The sequence below is a fragment of the Pteronotus mesoamericanus genome, unplaced genomic scaffold (assembly GCF_021234165.1).
Source record: "Pteronotus mesoamericanus isolate MK-2021 breed Mesoamerican mustached bat unplaced genomic scaffold, CSHL_Meso_final contig_52, whole genome shotgun sequence".
Taxonomy (NCBI): Eukaryota; Metazoa; Chordata; class Mammalia; order Chiroptera; family Mormoopidae; genus Pteronotus; species Pteronotus mesoamericanus.
In genome coordinates, this window is record NW_026555189.1 from 19267637 (window position 1) to 19288061 (window position 20425).

At 44.8% G+C, this 20425-nt stretch overlaps 1 protein-coding gene across 3 annotated transcripts in view; it reads left to right on the forward strand.

Moving 5' to 3' along the window:
- Positions 1–14432, forward strand: part of CSNK2A2 (casein kinase 2 alpha 2) — a 35454-nt gene extending 21022 nt beyond the window's left edge. The window contains exons 6-12 of one of the 3 annotated variants that reach the window (XM_054579382.1): positions 4021–4104; positions 4904–5014; positions 5238–5339; positions 5865–5965; positions 6648–6796; positions 8169–8262; positions 14004–14432. In XM_054579382.1, coding sequence (XP_054435357.1) covers positions 4021–4104; positions 4904–5014; positions 5238–5339; positions 5865–5965; positions 6648–6796; positions 8169–8245 — 624 coding nt within the window. In that variant the 3' untranslated portion in view covers positions 8246–8262; positions 14004–14432. Of the gene's footprint in view, positions 1–4020; positions 4105–4903; positions 5015–5237; positions 5340–5864; positions 5966–6647; positions 6797–8168; positions 8312–12465; positions 13386–14003 lie in introns of those variants that run through there. The other 2 variants (XM_054579384.1, XM_054579381.1) reach the window with 2 other exon arrangements.
- Positions 14433–20425: the final 5993 nt, after the last annotated feature.

Here is a 20425-nt window from a genome sequence, read left to right on the forward strand (position 1 = left end):
TGGAGGCACCTTCAGAGACACCCATGCATCCCCCGTGAGCGCTGCAGCCCAGATCCCACAAATGGTTATTTTTTTAAAGTAAGCTATTAAGACTTTGTGGCCAGGCTAGCACACCAAAGGTAAGATCTGAATCCAGCACAGTTGTTCCTAGACCAGGTGAAGACACCCCTGTGATGTAGTCTTCACATGCTGGTCACTCGGGGGGCACCCGGGGTCTGAGGGGCATCCGCTCTGTTTTCTAGAAGTAGCAGCCAGGTGGTAAGGGCACGCTTGCTGTAATGAGGCGTGAAGGCCCGGGTAGAACTTGAGAAGCATCTTTTGTGCTTAGTGGTCAGAAACTACCAGATTGTAAAACTGAAAGAACTCCCCAAGGAATTTAAAAGTGTGTCTGTAACTCCACTGGGAGTCTGACAATAAACGTGGCGAAGGAACTACTTCCCTTCCTGAACTTGTTCAGCCTTTGCTTTCATCAGGTGTTTCCCACATCCCAGGGATTGCAGCCCTGATGCATCTGGGCAGAGACGAGGCACAGTAGCAGAATGAACACTTGCTGGGTTTTGTCTCTGAGGGAGAGAGGCGGGACGGGGAGGAGGAAATAGTGCACTTCGTTGAAAATGTAGAAACCGAGGGTGAGGGCTGCGGAGTGGTTGCTCGGTGACTCCGAGTCACGCAGAGCCTGACCTGCTTCACAGGCAGGGAGGCCTGTCCTCGGGAGCCCTGGTTTCAAAAGGCACTGCCATAAAGCCACTGTGGAGTCTTGCCACAACTTTGTTGTAAAACAACACAGAGAAACTTAATTTGAAGTAGAACCTACATAAATGAAGTGAATAAATCTTAAGTGTACAGGTTTTTGGGTTTTATGGAAGTGAAACCTTCACCCAAAGCTAAATAGAACTGTGCTGTCAGTATAGTAGCAGGTAGTAAACTTAAAAATCCGGTTCCTTAGCTACACTGTTCACATTTCAAGCACCCAGTGGCCTCATGCGGCATGTGGACAGTGCAGATACAGAATGTTTTTGTTGTTGCAGGAAGTCCTGTTGGACAGAGTTGGTGGAGAATGTTAGGAACACCCCAGAATGCTCTCTTGTGCTCCTTCTGTTCAGTATCCCCTCCCCTGAAGGTTATATTCTCACTTCTACCATCGTAGTTTAGTTCTGCCTGCTCTTTTTCTTTTTCTTTTTTTTAAGATTTTATTTAGAGAGAGAGGAAGGGAGAAGAAAGAGGGAGAGAAACACTGTGCAAGAGGAACGTCAATAGGTTGCCTCTTGCACGCCCCCATCTGAGGACCTGGCCCACAACCCAGGCATGTGCCCTGACCAGGAATTGACCCGACAACTTTCTGGTTTGCAAGATGACCCTCAATCCACGCCAGCCAGGACAGTGCTGTCTGTTCTCGACCTTCATATAAAAAGCATCAGACACCGTGTAGTCTTTCGTGCCTGGGGTAGGCAAAAGGGGCTTATTCCTGGAAGGCTGGCGCTAGGGATAATTCTGGCTTATGTCTTCCCTCCTTCATAAAGATGCCTAGTGCAGTGCCCTTGCTAGTCTAGTCCAGTAGTTCTCAATCAGTTCAGCTTTGTCCCCCAGAGGGTATTTGGCAGTCTCGAACTATTTTTAGTTGTTGCATTTGGAGGGGCACTAGTGTAATCTGGTAAGTAGTGGCCAAGGATTCTTCTAAATAACCTACAGTGTGCAGGACAGCTTCCCACAACAAAGAATTTTCTGGTCCAAAATGTCAGTAGTACTAAAGTTGAGAGACTAATCTTGTCCCATGGAAAATTGCACCAAGAGCACTCAGTGTCAGGCACACAGGAGGTACCATAAGGAGGTTGCTGCTATGGTTGCCCAAGGATTACATTATGGAACTCACGTAGGTTTCAAGTGCCTTTGGACACAAGCCAGTGGGCCTAACATTGAAATTTATGAAAATAGTTATATTGTATAAGAAAAGGGAGTTTTAAGAGCCAACTTTTTAAAAAATTATTTGAAACAGAAACAACCCAAATAAAAATAGGTGAAAGATTTGACTCAGCATTTGTCCAAAGAAGATACAGAGGGTGACGAATGAGCACAGGAAAAGATGTTCAACTTGATCACTCATTAGAGAAATACAAATCAAAACTGCAAGGAGATACCACTTCAAATCCACTAGAACAGCTATAATCAAAAAGGGGAACAGTGTAAATTGTTGGTGGGGATGTAGAGAGACTGGAACCCTCATACGTTGCCAGTGGGAATATAAAATGGTGCAGCTATTTTGGGAAAGAATTGGGCAGATTTTTAAAAAGCCTACTGTAAACTTAACATACCATCTAGCACTTCGACGTTAAGGAAGCTGTCGAAGAGAAATGAAAACATGTATCATCTCAAGGACTTGTATATGAACATAAGCAGCTTATTCATAATAGCCCAAGAGTGAAAACAACCCAAATGTCCACCAGCCAGCACATTCATACAGTGGAATACTACTCAACAAGGAAAAAGCAGAGTGGATGGCACTCAAGAAACATGCTGAGTGAACAAAGATACAGTACTGTATATTGTATTATTTCATTTTACGAATGTCCAGAAAAGGCAAATCCATAGCAGCAGTCAGCGAATCAGTGGTTGGGAGGAGAGAGGAGGGGAGGAGGTGGGGAGGGCAGATGAGTGTGGGGCTTGAGTGCAGGCAGGCTTAAGGGAAATTCTTGGGATGATGGAAAAGTTCGAAAACTGGATTGTGGTAATGGTTGCATAAATCTATAAAGTTAGTTTAAAAAAAAAAAAAAATCATTGAGCCCAGGCTGGTGTGGCTCGGTGGACTGAGCGCCACTCTGCAAACCAAAGGGTCGCCAGTTCGATTCCCAGTCAGGGCACATGCCTGGGTTGCATGCCAGGTCCCCAGTTGGGGACATGTGAGAGGCAACCACACACTGATGTTTCTCTCCCTCTCTTTCTCCCTCCCTTCCCCTCTATCTAAAAAAGAATAAAATCTTTAAAAAGCAAGCTGAGGAAAGCAAAGTCAGAATTCTAAAAAAAAAAAAAAAAATCATTGACTTGTACACTTAAAAATCTTACCTGCATATCAACTATCTTACAGGAAGCAATTTTCTCCTTTAGAGTAATAATATAATCATAATTCCTAAAGACCCACTGGCTCAGGGATTGTTTAAAACCTTTTTTTTTTAATTTATTTTATTTTTTTTAGTGTATTGATTTCAGGGAGAGAGAAAAACAATGATTTTTTGCTTCACTCGTTTATGTCTTCATTGGTTGCCTCTTGTATGTGCCTGGACCAGGGATCGAGCCAGCAACCTTGGCGTATCAGGACAACACTAACGAACTGAGCTGCCAGGCCAGGGCAGCTCAGGGATTGTTTTAAAGCAGAATATGAATGTTAGAATGTGTGTTAATCTAGAAAACCCACATGGACCTAAAAAACAAGCCATAGTGAAAGTGGGGACGGATTGAGGGTGGTGGGGGACAGGAGAAAGTGGTGGCGGGAAAATGGTGACAAATGTATTTGAACAATAAAAATACATAAATAAATAAAATCAAAAGTAAGAAAAACAAAAAATCCATATTGAAAGATATATTTGGATGTCATTCTTCATGTTCACGTGGACTTCCTTGCGTGTCATTTGTACCACCAGGAGAGGTGACTCTAGTGAGGTTCCCAGATCCGGTTTTAAACACATCATATTAGACCAGTAGATTAATGTTTCTAGATCAGGGTGGCTGGCAAATTGCTACTCGCTGCAAGGAGGAGAGGAGTGCCAAGGGAGTGTATCGTTTCCCCCTTTTTAAGAAACCTCCACCATAGCTTTCATGTCCCCCCCAGAGCCCCCTTCTACCTGCTGCCAGCGTGGTGTGCAGAAAGCAAGGGGTGCCTTCTGCAGCATGTTTTTTCTCTTTTGTTACAGTAAGCTGCCCCTTGGGGGACTATGTTCAAGTGAAGCTGTCACAAACAAGAATATGATTGCATTGGGGGCGGGTGGTCGAGGGTGTGCTTACTTTTCTCTATGCTTTCTTATCTAATAGGCTCTGGATTACTGCCACAGCAAAGGAATCATGCACAGGGATGTGAAACCTCACAATGTCATGATAGATCACCAACAGAAAAAGGTACCATTGCAACCAGGCAGCACAACATGCCTTCCATTGCAAGGCTTAGACCAGCATGCCAGCCAGGACCTACGTGGTTTCTGCACATCCGTGCTGCTTTCTTTGACAGACTGGCTGTACTGTCATTTCTCCAGTCTCAATGTTGGCTTCTAGCTTGTGTGGGCATAGCACACAAGGAAAGGAGGCAGCTGAGCCTGGCTGTAGTCACTTGTTTATTGTGGTCATGGTTTTCTGGAAGGCCTCATGAAGGAAGCTACAGCTGATGGTTTCTACTGCTTAATGACCCTTCAGGCCAGTCCGCCTGGCCTTAAAGGTATTGGGTCCCTCCTATTTTTGATACCCAATTCTGGTTGTCCCTGATTGGTGAGTAAGTCAACCAACTAGTAGCAGATTAACGAGAAGCTAGAGCAGTGGCTCCATCTTGGAGTGGGGCATATATCCTCATCCCATTCTGATGGGACCACAGCTTATAATGAAGCTGTTAATAATGGGGGATGTGTTATGCATATAAGTGGTATGGAGCCAGAAAAAAGCTTAATACGCTCTACTGATCTCAAGAGAATAAGCCAGGATACTTTGAATTTTAAAAAGGAAAAAGCAAATAAGATTCTGAGTGCTCAGCTCTGCAATAGAAATGACCTCTTACACAGTTGCAGAAAGTATACTTTTTTAGGCAGTACACTTGCTAACATTTTTTATGTGGCCAGTTGATACTCATCTAATGTGGTGTGGCCTTGTTCTAAGGCACAGGTGTGTGGGAACATTCCTTTCACATGTTTTATTTCTGTCGTGTTTGTAGCTGCGACTGATAGACTGGGGCCTTGCAGAATTCTACCATCCTGCTCAGGAGTACAATGTCCGTGTGGCCTCCAGGTACTTCAAGGGACCAGAGCTCCTTGTGGACTACCAGGTAAAGTTGTTAGCCTCTGAGCTCTTTATGCTTCCTTGGGGCTTCTCCTGGGCTTTCCTGGGTGTTCCTTTTTCCTGGTTTTTACTTGGTCAGTTTGGATACATTGAAAATTCAGTCTTTATTCCACCTCAGACTGTAATTTCAGGTTTTCCTGAGCTACCTTCCCCCCCCCCCTCAGGAAAATGTAACACCATTGACTGACCAGTTGTCCTTATTTCCTCAGATGTATGATTATAGCTTGGACATGTGGAGTTTGGGCTGTATGTTAGCGAGCATGATCTTTCGAAAGGAACCCTTCTTCCACGGACAGGACAACTACGACCAGGTGAGCAGAAACCATCTGGCTCATATCCATTTAGGGGCAGATGCCAAGAAAGTCTCATTCCTTGACGGTTGCAGACCTTGAACCACTAAGTATCATTCAGAGTCTATAAGTAAGCTTTTCTTCAGGGAGAAGAATTTCACAAAACTCTGCCTGCTGTTACCAGGTCCCCAGAGATAGATAATGCTGTCTTATGCACAACTTCAAAGTGAGCCTATGGAGTCAGGCACCTCCTTTTCTCATAAAACTAGATTCTAGTCATTAGATTGTGATGTCCTCATAATCATTAGCTTCTAGATGATGATTGTCATAAGTTGCATTACCATTTTAAAGGCTATTTGGAAATCTGTGTTAATGTGAACTTCATGTCCTTGGGTCTGCTGCCTGTCCGCCCCAGGCTTGGATCTGGTGTGTCTGGTCTGCGGAGGTTTAGTAATGTGGAAGTTCTTAAGTCCTCGTCACCACGTCTGCAGGCGCTTACGGTGAGCTCCGTGCTCAGTGATTTGGTCAGTCTATTTTGTGTTTCAGCTTGTTCGCATTGCCAAGGTTCTGGGCACAGATGAGCTGTATGGGTATCTGAAGAAGTATCACATAGACCTAGATCCGCACTTCAACGATATTCTGGGACAGTAAGTAAGAGAAGGAAAGGGAGGGTGTTACTGACTCTGTTGCAGAAGTGAAAGGGTTAGCCAAAATCACTTCCTAAAGCTTTTCCCCTTTCTAATCGTATCAAAGTTGAAATAGCTTTCTTTTTCCCACATATATTTTGTAACTTATTTTGAGATATTTGGTAATGGAAAATCTTAGGAAATGGTGATTCTTGGAATAATCAAAGGCAATTTTTTTCTTGTTCTGTGTAAGGGAATTTCTATGAGGTAGGAAATTTTAAAGCATATTTTCAGATAGAGTGTAGAGAAGTAAATGTGCTGAAAATTTTCAAACAGCGTTTTACAGTGTTTTATGAAACCTCCATGTTTCTAAGGCCAGCAGCTCTCTAAATATAACTGCTGAATAATAGCAAGTACTCAGTCACCTCCATGCCTCACCCAGAATTGACTAGAGACCATCTAAAACGTTTACATCCACATCAGATGTAAAAGTTTCAATTAATTCTACTTGTCAGTCCCCGAGCGCCGTTCGGTTGGAGGGCGCTGCGATCATAACTAGGGGGCGGGCAGGGAGCAGTAAGAGGAGACTTAATGAGCTTGTAATCGGTGCAGTATCCTAAGATTTTGTTGGGTGTAGCCCTGCCACGAAAGGATTCTTGTTTAATTTAATCTCAGAATACTAATGCTTCCCCTTTCTTCTCAGACATTCACGGAAACGCTGGGAAAATTTTATCCACAGTGAGAATAGACACCTCGTCAGCCCCGAGGCCCTAGACCTTCTGGACAAACTTCTGCGATACGACCATCAACAGAGACTGACCGCCAAAGAGGCCATGGAGCACCCGTACTTCTGTGAGTCTCCGGGGCCTCACATCTTGGAGGGAAAATTCTTTTACCTTTCTTTATCTTTGAGGCCAGTCAGGAGAATTCTAGGTATTTATTTGGACTGAATGCCGTTGGAATTTGGCCTCATTAGTTCTAGACTATGGAGACAACTTGGCACATCTGTTTCTTGATCCCCAAACGTATTTGCTCTCTCACCACTGTAGCTCCCTTGAGTCTGGTCTGTTTGACCGTTCCTGGTGGCTCCGAGTTGATAGGTCACAAGTATCTAAAATTTGTTTGCAAATATATACGTTTATGTAGCAATATAATCAACAGTGTCTTGCCCCCTGCAGAAGGGAGGGAAGTAAACTTATACTATTGGTTACTGTAACCAAGAGTATAACTTTAAGGAAGAAAATAAGTTAAATAAACAGAAGGAACTGAGGAAAGGAAAGCAGGCCTGGAAAGACCTCACCAGAATTCTTTCTGAATTACTGACCTCTTAATGTCTCGCTTCAGAGGATGTGTATAAATTCAGTTTACACGGTTGCTTGTTTTGAGTGCACGTAGTTTTCCCCACTGGCAAAGCGTGTCTCACACTTTTATTGTCAAATCAGTGTGATGATTTTGTCCGGTCAGGGGAGCCTGAGAATAAGTGAGGTTAAGTGACCTGTTTCAGTTCACTGTCTGAATCGAGGTGAAAACTTTCAGCCCGTTGGTTGCTTGACCAATACGCTCTCTTTCCTTCTCTTCTTTCCCCTCTGGAGATTAAATGAAACTTGCCTGAAGCAGACAGCAAATTTAAAAGGTCCCACCCTTCAGCATTCCAGACATCAGACAAGTGCAACCTGTAGGTCCTCCTTCCGATTTCTGGCCCAGCAAATTCTCCCCACCCTTTTGAGTTAGATTGAAATAAGACCACTGATGTTCACAGTATACAATTCATGATCTGTCTGTTTTTCTGAATACACATCATACTTCTATTTAGAAAACTCTTAGTTACAGTTGCTTAAAATGGCTGTGTCTTCTAATGGCTCTTTTTATTCACCTTTTTCTCTGAAGTGCTTATTATTGAACATGCTTTGAAGAAAGTGGGGGTTGGGTATGATGTTAGTATTCAAGGAAAATAACACAGAAAATCAGTAGAAATTTTGAGCGGCAGGAAGTGTCTTCTGTGACGCTCTTTACCATGAGTCTCAGTGGTTGAGCTTGTCCTCTGAGGAAGTGTAAGCGCAGTGTCTGTGACCGTGGTTCAGTGTCTGGAATTTCGGTCGCCCTCCTGATCCTGGCTTTGCTGGCAGTGTGTCTCTCTGCCTCACCGTGGAAGGTTGGCGTTGGCGTGGCGGCCTCGCCCAGCGGACCGGCCTGCCTCTGCTGACTCTGTCCCCCTGTCTTGCAGACCCCGTGGTGAAGGAGCAGTCCCAGCCCTGTGCGGATAATGCTGTACTTTCCAGTGGCCTCACGGCAGCCCGATGAAGACTGGAAAGCGACGGGTAATGCGGCATAGATGCTTGCCAATAAAACCAACCAACCAGACACAAATCTTGAAGGAAAACTACAGTGTGAGAAAAAGAAATCCTAGTCATTCCTTCTAAATGGAAAGAAGAGTAAAGGCCTAAAAGTCTGTCAAAAAAGAAACTCCCCACTAATAGTCTACAGGGAACTGCCACTCTGGCAGCAAGCAGGACGATGCACATAGTTCAGGATCTGAGGGACCTCTCCCTTTGGAATGCATGGGAGACGAGAGACTCGGAGTTGTTGTACAGTTACCTTTATTTAACAGGAGACCACTGTTGAATTAACCTGTTCAGTCAACAAGCTCTGAATATCTGACTTCCTATCTATTCCACTGTGGTCTGGGTTTCCTTGGGTGAGATTCAGGCTCAAGTTTTAGCAACATGTCAGCAGTCTGTCTGTACTGATACACCAGCCTCATTTACGAAAAGGAGATTAAAACAGTGACAGTATTTTTTTTAAACTCTTCTACAAATTCATGTTTTATGTATTTTTTTATGACATGAGCTCTCTAGGAAATGTACCTCATCCCTGCAGTCTCCTTCTAAGTGTATTCATTTGGAAGCAAACTGCAGTCAGTCTCCTGAGTCACCTTTGATGTCAGCAGACATCACTTGAAACCTTCTCATGCCATGAACACGTCCATCTGTCTCATCAAAAGTTAGATGCTAAGTGCATAACTTGGAGCTCACCGTAACCTCTGTTATTTTGCCTAACCATAAAATCTTGTTGCTATTTTTTTGTGTAGCCTTTTTTTTTTTTTTTTTTTTGCAGCCATGTAAGGAAACCTTACCATGTCCCAGCACATCCCTGTGTGTGCATCTATTTTAATGCATCTCTCTGAAACAAAGACCTTCTGTTCACATCCATAACTAAAGCTGGAAGGTCAGTCTTGAGGCAGGTTGGGGAGGGAGAGGGAGAAGAGGGTCTCATGAGAATTTATTCAGGAATGACCTAGTGGCTGGAAAAAATACACTTCCCCATCTCCACCCCCTTTTTGCCCTTTTTTTTTTATCCCCATGAGAAATAATTTCCCGCTGTAATCAGGGTAATCTACATTTTTAAGCTCTGATGGATAACACATGAATGTGATGGCAAGAAGTCCGTCTCGCGTGCAGGGACTGGTGGTGGTGGGTGGGCAGGGCCGCCCCACAGCCCCGGGCAGCTGAGCAGAGCAGCCCGCGATAGGTTTGGGGAAGGAAGTGGAGCTGCTTGAGCAAGTATCTTAAGTGTGAGATCCATTATGCTAGCCTTCACGGTAGCAGAGGAAGCTGGATTTTGTTTTAAACAGTAAAATACAGGGCTGATGTCATTTGGGGGACTTGTCACCAACATGGTTTGCAAGCAGCCCCCTCACCCCCGCTGCAGAGCTACGCCACAGCTGTGGGGACTTCCACACCTAGGCTAGAGCTAGAGGTGTCTGCCACCACATCACAGTTAGGATTTCTTTATTAACTATTTAATAATGCCATACGTTTTTATAAGATTAGATTGTTTATTTGAAAACATCTGTTTACATTCCATATTCCAATAAAATCATATTGGTATTGGTAGCAGGTCCTATCTGTAAATGTAGATTCTATTCTTGTCATTTGGTTGGGAACTTGAAATACAAATAAAACTCTTATTATAGAGTTGAACTTACAGATTAAAAAGTAAAAATAAGATCCCAAAGCCAGGAAATGCATTCAGTTAAGGTTCTCATACCAACACTGCCTGCCTGCATTGCACACTCTGTATGTTAATGTATACATTTGTTCTACCTGAAAATTAAAGACAAGACACGGAGCTCTTGGTTGCAGCTACATTGCTACGTCAGGCAGTAAAACTCAGTGTTTTGGATTTTCAGGAGCCTTCTAACGTGCCCTTTGAGGCAACACCGAACTGTTGGTTAATATCAAGGAAATGGGCCACCGTGTGTCTTCCCTGCCCCCGCCCCCATCTCCTTGGCCCCCCTGCCCTCCCACACCAGTAAGTTGCCTGTCTGGTCCAGGCAGAGGCCCCACAGGAGGCTCTTGGTGAAGCAGTAACCCTGTCCTTTCCCTTGGGTCCCCAGAGGCAATAAAAGCGTCTGGAGAAGAGCCGGGTGGGGTACCTGGGCCTCTCTCCTTTGGTCCGATGTAGTCGCCGTCGACAGCCCACTGCCTGTCCTTGGGGTCCGTGACTGCAGCTGTGACGCGGGAGTAATGCCGCCTCTTCTGCACAGTTTACTTTTCTACCACCTGTACTTTCACCTCCCTTCATGCCTTAGACATACAGCAACACTTGAGTTTAAAACACTCACTTCTTTCTGAGTATGGTTTTGATACCCAGCTTGCTGGCTGGCTGTGACTTTAGGATGTTTCGTCCCCGAGTTGAAGTGAGTTCTGTCCAGACCCTTTCTCTTTCACCTACCTCCAGAACCATTTTATGTCCAGGCAGACCTAGCTCCCTTAAGATTTTCGAGCATTTACCTGGGTTAGGAGATGGTCTTGGAGAGTTCCAGAAGTGAGGGATGATGAGTGTGTGTGTGGGGTGTGTGTCTAATATTTAGACCTAAGCTATGGCAGATTTACCCACCCAGTTTTTTTTTTCAGTTAGCATATTAATCTCAGTAATTTTCATTAGATATTTTGTTTGCTTTGTTATACCTTAAAACAGGTTAAAAGTGCCTATGATAGGGACTTCTTATTTCCTAAAGAAAAGCAAAAAAATGTGGGGAACAGGGTAGTGTTACACTGTCGTCTCAGGTACTGCCTATGTTTAAGAACATAGACCTGGTGTGGGGAGAACAGAAGGGTTCCTATACCAGATACAGCTGGTGTGTCATGGTCTTGACCACAGTGAGCGTAACTGCAGGGATTTGCTTCAGCTGAGAAATGCCGTGGTGAGAGCAGAGCTGCTGTTAATTTTCATCTGTGGTTTACTTGTAGTTTACTCTCGCCTGGGTCGTATCAGCTGGCCCGCTCCTGTCCCATCCCTGTAGTGGGTGGCTGGGTAGGGGAAGCCATCAAATGTAGAACACAGACCAAGCATTCCTGGGCTTTACCAGTTAGAGGGGTGCTGATGCCGGTGCCAGTTCCGCGGGGCACTCACACGTCCATCTCCGCTGGGTCTCCCAATAGGCCTTCATAGCACATTGGTACTCCCAAGGCTTAAAGCAAGTGTATTTCCGTACAGAGAGGGAAGGCGCTCTCAGACCAATTAGTTAGAGGTTACGTCAGAACTAGTGATCCTCGGGGGAGAGGGCTTTTAAAAGGAAAAGGGACTGGTAAGAACGGTAGTCGAAGGTAGGTCTTGAGGAGGGAATGTGACTTCCTGAGGAGGGGAAACCTAGGGGGCACAAAGGTCATATTCTGGAGTGTGCCCCGAGATGGACATCGCCCCCTGGGTTGGTTCCAGAAGTACCCAAATGTGCTCTCGAGGCAGACGCTGAGTCCCAGAGAGAGCTGGTGGCCTTGGGGCTCAGCCTGGGCCTACTCAGGGAAATGACTTAGGTTCTCCCAGGTGCTGCATTGCTGAGGATGGCAGAAAAATTATTTTGGGACACAAGCAACAATTGGAAGAGTTTTTATATATGCCTCGAAATAGATCTAACAGCCCCACTAGTAGTTCCCTTAAATACCGGTTCAAATTAAATGATTTGTTTAGAAACCTGTGTTACTGTATGAACACCCACAGGAAAAAGCAGACTTCTCGCCTACAAATGAATTGGAGTGGGTAATAATTGATCAAAGTCAGGGTCATTGAAATGTAGAAACCCTTTCTAAAGCAAAAGGAGAGTCCTCGTGAGCACACAGGAAGCCAAAGTTTGTCCTTGAACTTTTAAATCTAAGACTGAATGTCCTGCCTTTAAAAACTTAATCCCAGGATGGGAACGGGGGAGGGGAGGTGGTGGGAAACAGCTAAGAAAACCACTGGTGACGTGCTTTTGAGCTACAAGGATGTGTTGGTGAAAATGACCCCATGTAAGTATTGTAGAGGCTGGGGAAGTGATGTTCTGGGGTTATACAGGTGGGGTGTACTTTTGTGTAGAGACTCAACAATGTGCTACAAATGTGATACTTAATCCTGAACTACATGTATTGAGGATTGTTTTAAAAAAAAAACAAAAAAAAACCCCCAAAAAAACCACTTTCATTGAATGAATAAATTAACAGTTTTTCACTTGCTGGCTTTTCTTGCTGTAAATGGTGACTAAGAGGTGGGACGAAAATCCAAATCTTCAAGAACCGTGGAATCGACTTTCCTCCTGTTTTCAGAAAAGCAACATTGCCTGGTTGGCGATCCTTTACAAATGACTACTGCAGGCACAAGTGGCCGCCTCTGTACCACTGGATGACTGATCTGTGATTTCTGTGCTGCTGCCCTTAGAGGGAAGGAAAATGCCATGTTGAATCCTGTTTGCATAAATAAAAATGTTGATCATCACCAGCCGTCCCAAGAGGGCGATGCACCACTGCTATGAGGACCTTATGCTTGTGTTTCCTGTCTCTTGGGGGAGAGGAGGGATAAATCTTGAACTGCAAAGGTGTTTGGTGGATGTAGTTAATCACCCTGGTGTGAAGACTTAGTAGGAGAAATGGGATGGGCACGTCTGGTTCTTGCTTCTGAATTGCACCCCTCAGACACCTGCTTCTTGGGACTGACCTACGTAACTGCACGACTCGGACGTTTGTGGCAGTGTCCTGCATTTATGCGAGTCTCTTCCCCACCCCACTCCTAGCAGCACTGGTGGGTACATGCTGTTTGGCAGATGGTGGTGTCTTTAATATTCTTCTCCCCTACTCATCTCTCTGTGGAGCTGGATGCTTGGACATCAGTTTCTGAAGTGCTTAAAGGCAAACGGGCATTTCTCAACTTTATGCACCACGTGGCCTTTCTCGAATGCTAAGCAGTAGGAACCCTTCCTTTACCCCAAGAAAGGGGTCATGGAGTGATGTTGCTGGGTGGCAGCCTTCTGGGCGCATGGTCCGTCCTTTCCCTCAGTGCTGTGGTATGTCCTGAGACGCTGCTGTTGGAATGCTGCTTGGCATCGGGACCAGCTCCGCTGTGCCGGACTGGGACAGAGAAGTGGTTTTCAGGCCATGCCAGGCAGCCGCTTCCAGGGGAGAGTTAAGAATACCGGGGTTGGCCAAAGTAGGCTTCCACATGGGAGTACACTGCCATTGTGACATTCTTTTGAGGTAATAAAGCTGTTGTAAGAATCAAGCTGCATGTCTTTTTCCATATGAACAACGGTAAACCTGCTCATTCCTGTCAATAAGCTAGTTCCCATTTTGCTTTTTATCAGTGGACTTGGCCCTTTCCCTGTGTACAGGACAGTCATCCAATTCTTAGTCCCAAGCTGTCTTTGGTAAATGGGATCAGGTCTGATGGTGCCCTGCGGAACGTGTAGCTTGGTTTGCACAGAATGGTCAGTGTCCTGGACCCAAGAGAAGGGGAAGAGACTTGGTCACCCATGTGGTGTCCAGAACTTTCCTCTTGCTCTTGCTGAAGGCTCTGCGAAGACTGCCTTTGTTAGTGGTGATCAGAAGAGGAAGTTTGAAAAGGGTACTATTTGAAACCCCAAATCGTGGTTCTTACTAGGTGTCCCACCAAGTGGCATGGGAAGGTCAGGCTTGCACAGTGTTCCAAGCCCTCTCCAGGAGAAGGAAGCCACGCGCAAGTGGAGGCCTGTCCTCACTCCCGGTCACGTTGATTAATGCCATCTTTCCCCTCCTCCCGTCTCTTTCCCCAGGTCTGTTGCGGTTCCTCTCACTTTTCCATAAAGCAGAACAAGAACCAAATCAAACGTCCTAACGTGTGTAGAGAGATCACGTTCCGTGAGCAGACACAAAACGGTGGCAGGTTTGGCGAGCACGAACTAGACCAACTGAGGGGCAGCCCACCACCGTAAATCAAACCTCACTTCTGAATGTAAAAGGTTCACACGCCTTTGGCTTCCTGTTGACTTCCTCCTGACCCAGAAAGCATGGGAAATGTGAAGGGTATGCAAAATGGTTGTTGGTTACTGTTGCTCCCCTGTTCCCTTGATGCGTCCTGTGGCCACCTGTTTCCCAGCAGACCACAGACTTCCCAGGGGGAACGGGGCATATATGGCATGATGGGCAGTTACATATTATAATTTTAAAAGTATATATTATTGAATAAAAGGTTTTAAAAGAAATGTATGAAGAGTTTTCAGTATGGAAGGGACCACTAACTGAGACCTATGGTCACAGAAGACTGAGTGAAATAGAAGAGCATTATTGGCAAGTTCTGGCCAGAGGACGGGAAGTCTGGAGGTGAGGAGGGTGGGTTTTAAGGATGCTCTTTACAGAGATGGGAAGTTGAGGGATGGTGAGCTCATCCTGGGAGAGGGGTAGTTGATCCGAGGAGACTCAGTGAGCCAGGGAAGACAAGGTTTTGCCTTGAACAGGCATCTGTCCTCCCTTGATCCGTCCTTCCAAAGCAGGTGAGTCCCCCAGTGATGTAAGTGGTAGGTAAATGTCACTTGAGAACTCAGGAAGGCGCCATGGCCCCTTTCCTTTCCCTTTGCTCCTGGCTCCACATTCATTCCCCCTCCCAATCCTGCCCCTCTCCCCAAGCCCCCTTCTAAAACAACATCTGAACATGGAGGATGGTTGAGTCTGCTGTCCTGAGGCAGGGCAGGCATCTGGGGTCTCGGGTCCACATCCGAGGGCTTCTGATCGCATTGAAAGGATGGAATGGAAGCGCTGGCTGTATTGTTGAGTGAACAAATTCAACCTGTTTTACAAATGAGCCTGCCTTGGCTCCCTCAGTCCTCTGGTCCTAGGACAGCTGTGCCACAGGGAAGTAAAAGCAGTGACAACCTGGTGGCTGCCCAGTCTTGTGTCTAGCGGTGGCCCCATTCTCCCACTGCCTGTAGAGACCAGAAGCCAGAGGCAGACCCCAATGCTCAGGTGGCTGGATGGGGCCCCCCACTCATTCTCCACAAAAGCCACGTGGTCTGCACAGCATTCTCCTGTCTTCTCTGCTGCTTGTCCAGAACAGGTGACTGGCAACCCAGGTGTGGACACTCACAGTTTTTGAAGCAGTTATGGGGGCAAAGCAAAGAGGCCCCTGGGCCACCAAGGCGTCACAGTGTCCCTTGGACCAGCTTCTGTCATATCCAGGCAGTTCCTCAAGTGTGGGAGCTCCAGACCGTGCATGCCTCTGGTCACCGCGAGTGAGGGCCCTCAGGCCCACCACCAGCAGACTTTGTAAGGCCAGCAGGGCACCGAATGGGTGGACTTGGCACTTTCCAGCTCCATCACTGGCCTGGTGTCCTCAAGCAGTCTCTCTGTTTGAGGCCCTTTTTGGCTTAACCATTCTGCAAATTCCTGTTGGTCTCCCAGATCTCTGTGACAGCATCTCAGTACCTCATCATAATGCGCATGTCCCCTGAAACTCCTATGGACGTGGTGCTTCATGTGTGCACGTTTGTCTGCGGAGCATTGTGTCGCCGTGTTACCTGCAGAGGCGTCCGAGGGCCTTCAGACAGGATGGGTTCCTTTTGAGCAGTCACACGGTCGTTGGCTTGGGAGTCCTTCAGAAGCCATGCAGAACTTGAACTCCAGCTTTGCCTTCCGATTTCCCTTCTCAAGGCACTCTTTAACTTCTCAGTACGATAGTCTTGTTTTCCAGAAACCTCTCAACCAAGATAATTTTGTTTTTTATGGATGATTATTGCTTGATGGGAGAGTGGTTACAGAAAGAAGAGGGAAGAAGAGGGATTTTTTTTTTTTTTCAACGTGATATTAGCCTTGAGAGAAAGGGACAAGAAACCTGCTAACTCAAGACCAGCCTAATGCTTATCCACAATGTGCTTGGAAATTCAGAACAACAAGTCACATCTTTCAATAATTCTGCTTGTGTTGTTTAAAGTAATACTCAATTTTCTTGATTACCAAAGAAATTATGCTCATGGTAAAATGTCATGTTACATCAAAGTAACTAATGAAAGCCTCCCCCAACCACATATACACGCATACAGAAACTCTTTCCTCTCTTTGATTCCTATGCATTTACTGACATTTTTGAACTATAATGACTTTTATTTTTATGGAAATATAATCAGACTCTACATTTTCTGCACCTTGTATTTCCACTTAATTGTGAAAATCCTACTGTGTTAGCATGTATAGCTCTACCTCACTCCTTTTCATGCCTGCATAGTATTCCATCATGTGATGTCCCACAGTTAAACCAATCCCTTATTGATAGACTCTTATCAATACTATTACCTGTATTGCTGCAATAAACAAATTTGCACATACATTTTTTTTGCATAGTATGTGAGATAAACTCAAAAAATTTGAACTGTGCCATGTGATTTTTTTTAGAAAGGGCATTCTTATGATTCAGAGAAAGCAGTCTTCCCTCCTCTCGCTGGTGTGGGCTGGAACCATGATGCCTTTAGTCATGGAATTGTTGGGGGGCTGCGCCAGGCACTTGGGGCATGGTGCCCAGGGCCTATGACTTCCCAGGGGCCTACAGAAATGTTCGAGACCTGAAAAGAAAAAGGTGTTGGCTCTCACCTAAGAAAGTTGCAAAATAAAAATGTGTGATTAAATGTCTTTCTAATCCTGCGAACTTCATTAAGTTAATGGTTAGATTCAATATTTGTTTTTTAAAATATTTTTCTCGTGATAATTAGTAGAGTCACAGACAAGCACAAAATCAATTTTAAAAGACAATTCTAAAGACCTTTTCAAAATCATAGGAAAGATGTTATCTTACATATGAAAAATGGCTTCCTTTTAATATGTTTGAAATGCCATAGAAAAGCCTTCAAAAGTGAGCATGCGAAGGGCCGGCCAGAGCAGGCTGGGTGGCGGAATGGATGAGCGTGGTGTGGCTGAGGCGTTGAGGTGGGGGCGTTGTGGAGTATTCCACAGACTTAAAATAATGTACATCTCAGACACATTCTGCTAAGAAGCCAGACTCAAAACGCTGCCTCCTGAATGATTCCATCTATATTAAATTCTGGAGAAGGCAAAACTGTAGGGATAGAGGACAGACCCGTGGTTACCGGGGTGAAGGGGATGTTGGGAGGGAGGCTGTGGTTACACAGGGATAGCCCGAGAATTTGCAGGGGGGCGGGGGAGTGGGCGGTGATGGAGCTGTTCTGTGCTCTAAAAGTGGCAATGGTTATGATTTGGTGCCTTTGTCAAAACTACACCAAAAAGTGCATTTTTTACTACATGTTTAAAAATAATAACGTATAAGAGCCCAAGAGAGTCCCATTCGAACTTCACTCTCAGAGTAGAAGGAGCTTCATCTGCCCAGCGCTGGGTCTTTTACTTGATGTTGTCAGGGCTCATGGTCTTTGGCTATAACCACTGGATTTGGTGGTCTTCCTCCTGCCAGCCAAATGCCCCAGTCATTGCTGTCCCTCCCCGTCCCCCGTCAGCAAGGAGGGGCGAAGAATCAACTCTGCCTAACAGTCTTGTGCATCAAGTCTCAGAGGCCGGGTGCTCCTGAATTTCTGGGCTTGGACAGACATGAGCAGACGCTGTCCACTGGGTTTCAGCATCTGACCAGGGCTTTGTGCACTGAAAAGGATTCTTACAGTTCTTGGTGTTTAAAATAATACCTTGGTTATTAAAACTATGCATTTAAAATCTAATTTGTCTTGTGTTAAAATCAATTTACAAATCTTGCTATAACTACACACTGGTTGGTTCTGTATATAATGTGGACACTTAGGCTTACTCTTTGATTAATGATGAATTAATTCAAAACATAATGGGTTAAACCATAAACATTGCTCACACACAATCTAGTTTTCTTCACCCACATATTTAATCTGTTTGATTTGCACAAACACTTCCAATAGCTAATATGAAAGACCAAAAATCTGATGAAATCTTCCTAAGCATTCAAATACTAACATATCTAAGTCTTAAACTCATAGATGTAATAAATTAAAAAATTGTAAAATTGTTTACACAATTAAATTTTCTCATATATTTTTTTAAATTAAAAATCAAAGAACTAATTTCAAATTCCTTGAAACATTTCAAATTAAAGTATCATTCTCTAATATATTAAGCTATCTTAAATATGTCAGGTATCTTAGGTAACAAAATGTCACAGTAATCAAAAACTTATTCCTCATTTAGACATGGATTACTGGCAGGGGTTTTGACGTACTTGCTATAATCTCTGTGTTTTGACACCCCACTAAGGCGACATTCAATCTAAAGGCAGGACTGTGATTTGTTCAAGGTCAGACATTCTGGGCTGGGCACGAAACTGGTTGCCCAGTGATGGTTCTACCCAAACTGCACAACACCAAACAAAGCCCCTTCTTGTAGTCATGGGGTTCTCAAGACTACCCTAACCTTGCACTTCATGCAATTACTTTATCTTTTCTACAACTTTCAGTTATTTATTTTTAGAGAGAGGAGAAGGGAGGAAGAAAGGAGGAGAGAAACATCCATCGGTCGGTTGCTTCTCGTATGTGCCCTGACCTGGGACTGAATCAACAACCCAGGCATGTGCATGACCAGACACCGAACCTGCCACCCTTTGCCTCACAGAACAACGTCCAATCAACTGAGCCACACTAGTCACGCCCCTTTTCTGCAGCTTTTAATGGCCTACTATGTATCAGTTGAGCTTCTGTATCTACTGCCCAAACTGTTATCTTATTGCCTTAATAGATTCTGCTCTTTCCATGTATTACTTTTTAAAACTGACTCATCTACCCCTTTCTAAATGTATAATCTTTGAAGGAAGCAACTTATTAGCAAGATTCTTCTTGTGTTTTGTCCTCACACCCCTCATGTTGATGAAGAGAAAACCATCTTGAAGAAGCACAATGTTTAATGCGTTTCTGTGAGTGACATCTGCAGTTTTAGGTTAATTCGTTCTATATTAACTTTTCAAATGAAGATCGATGTCAGAGGTGACCAGTTGGCTCTAGTTCGTTCGTTCGTACGTTCATTCTGCGCCTATCATCGTGGTGGCACTGGGCACCGTGACATGCACAGAAGACACAGTCTGCACCTGGGAGGAGCATGCCAAAATCAAGCCTACAATAGGAACACAACGTGTGCGCTAAACACTAGTTCATGTTCCCCAACCCTTGGATCAAATAATCTTTACTGTAGCCAAGGCTGTGATGACAGGGAATTTTGAACCCCACAGTTCATGTGGACACTCACTGAGGACGAGTAGTCAGGAGGAGCAAGCACTCTCATTGCCTCCCTCAGCTTGCTCATCGGTGGGCTGTCTGTTCAGGACACTTAAGTCCACACATACTCAAGGTGTTTCCATTTTAACTGGGGAGACTCCACGGTTAATGAGGGGGTGAGCAGGCAAATAGGATAGGTGAGCCCTTCTTCCGAGAAGATCTTTATTGTCTGCACGAGTGTGCGGAGGCCAGAGGAGACCGAGCCTGTGCTGGGCCTGTGGTGACCAGGACCCTCAAGCCTGTGACTCTAATTCACAGATTCAGCACATACTTACTACATACATTCCCATTTTCTGCAGGCATTTGTTTTTGGCACTGGAAATATACCCACAAGCAAGACAGACTAAATTCTCTCAGCAGCTCAGAATCAAATGCAGGAATATAGATAATAAGTAACAAATATAGACTATCACGTGGTGATAAGAGTTAGGAAAAAAAGAGTGTAAAGGACAAGTGATGTGTGTGTGTGTGTGTGGGGGGGGTGCTATAAAATTACTTTCATTGCCCTAAAAGTCCCCTGTGCTCTGTGTATTCCTCTCTCCTCACCCCCACCCGCACCCCTGGCAAGCAATGATCTTTTTATTGTCTCCATAGTTTTGCCTTTTCCAGAGTGTCATACAGTTTGAACCAGACAGTATATAACCTTTTCAGATTGGCTTCTTTTACTTAGTAATATGCATGGAGTTTCCTCCACGGGTTTTCATGGCTTCATAGCTCATTTCTTTTGAGCACTAAATAATATTCCATTGTCTGCATGTGCCAGTTTATCTATTTGCCTATCAAAGGACATCTTAGTTGCTTCCAAGCTTGGGCAACTATGAATAAAGATGCTATAAATGTCCATGTACAGGTTTTTGTGTGGACATATGTTTTTAGTTCCTTCAGGAAAATATCAAGGAGTGGGATTGTTGGATCCTATAGTAAGTGTAAGTTTAGTTTTGTAAAAACCTCCAAAG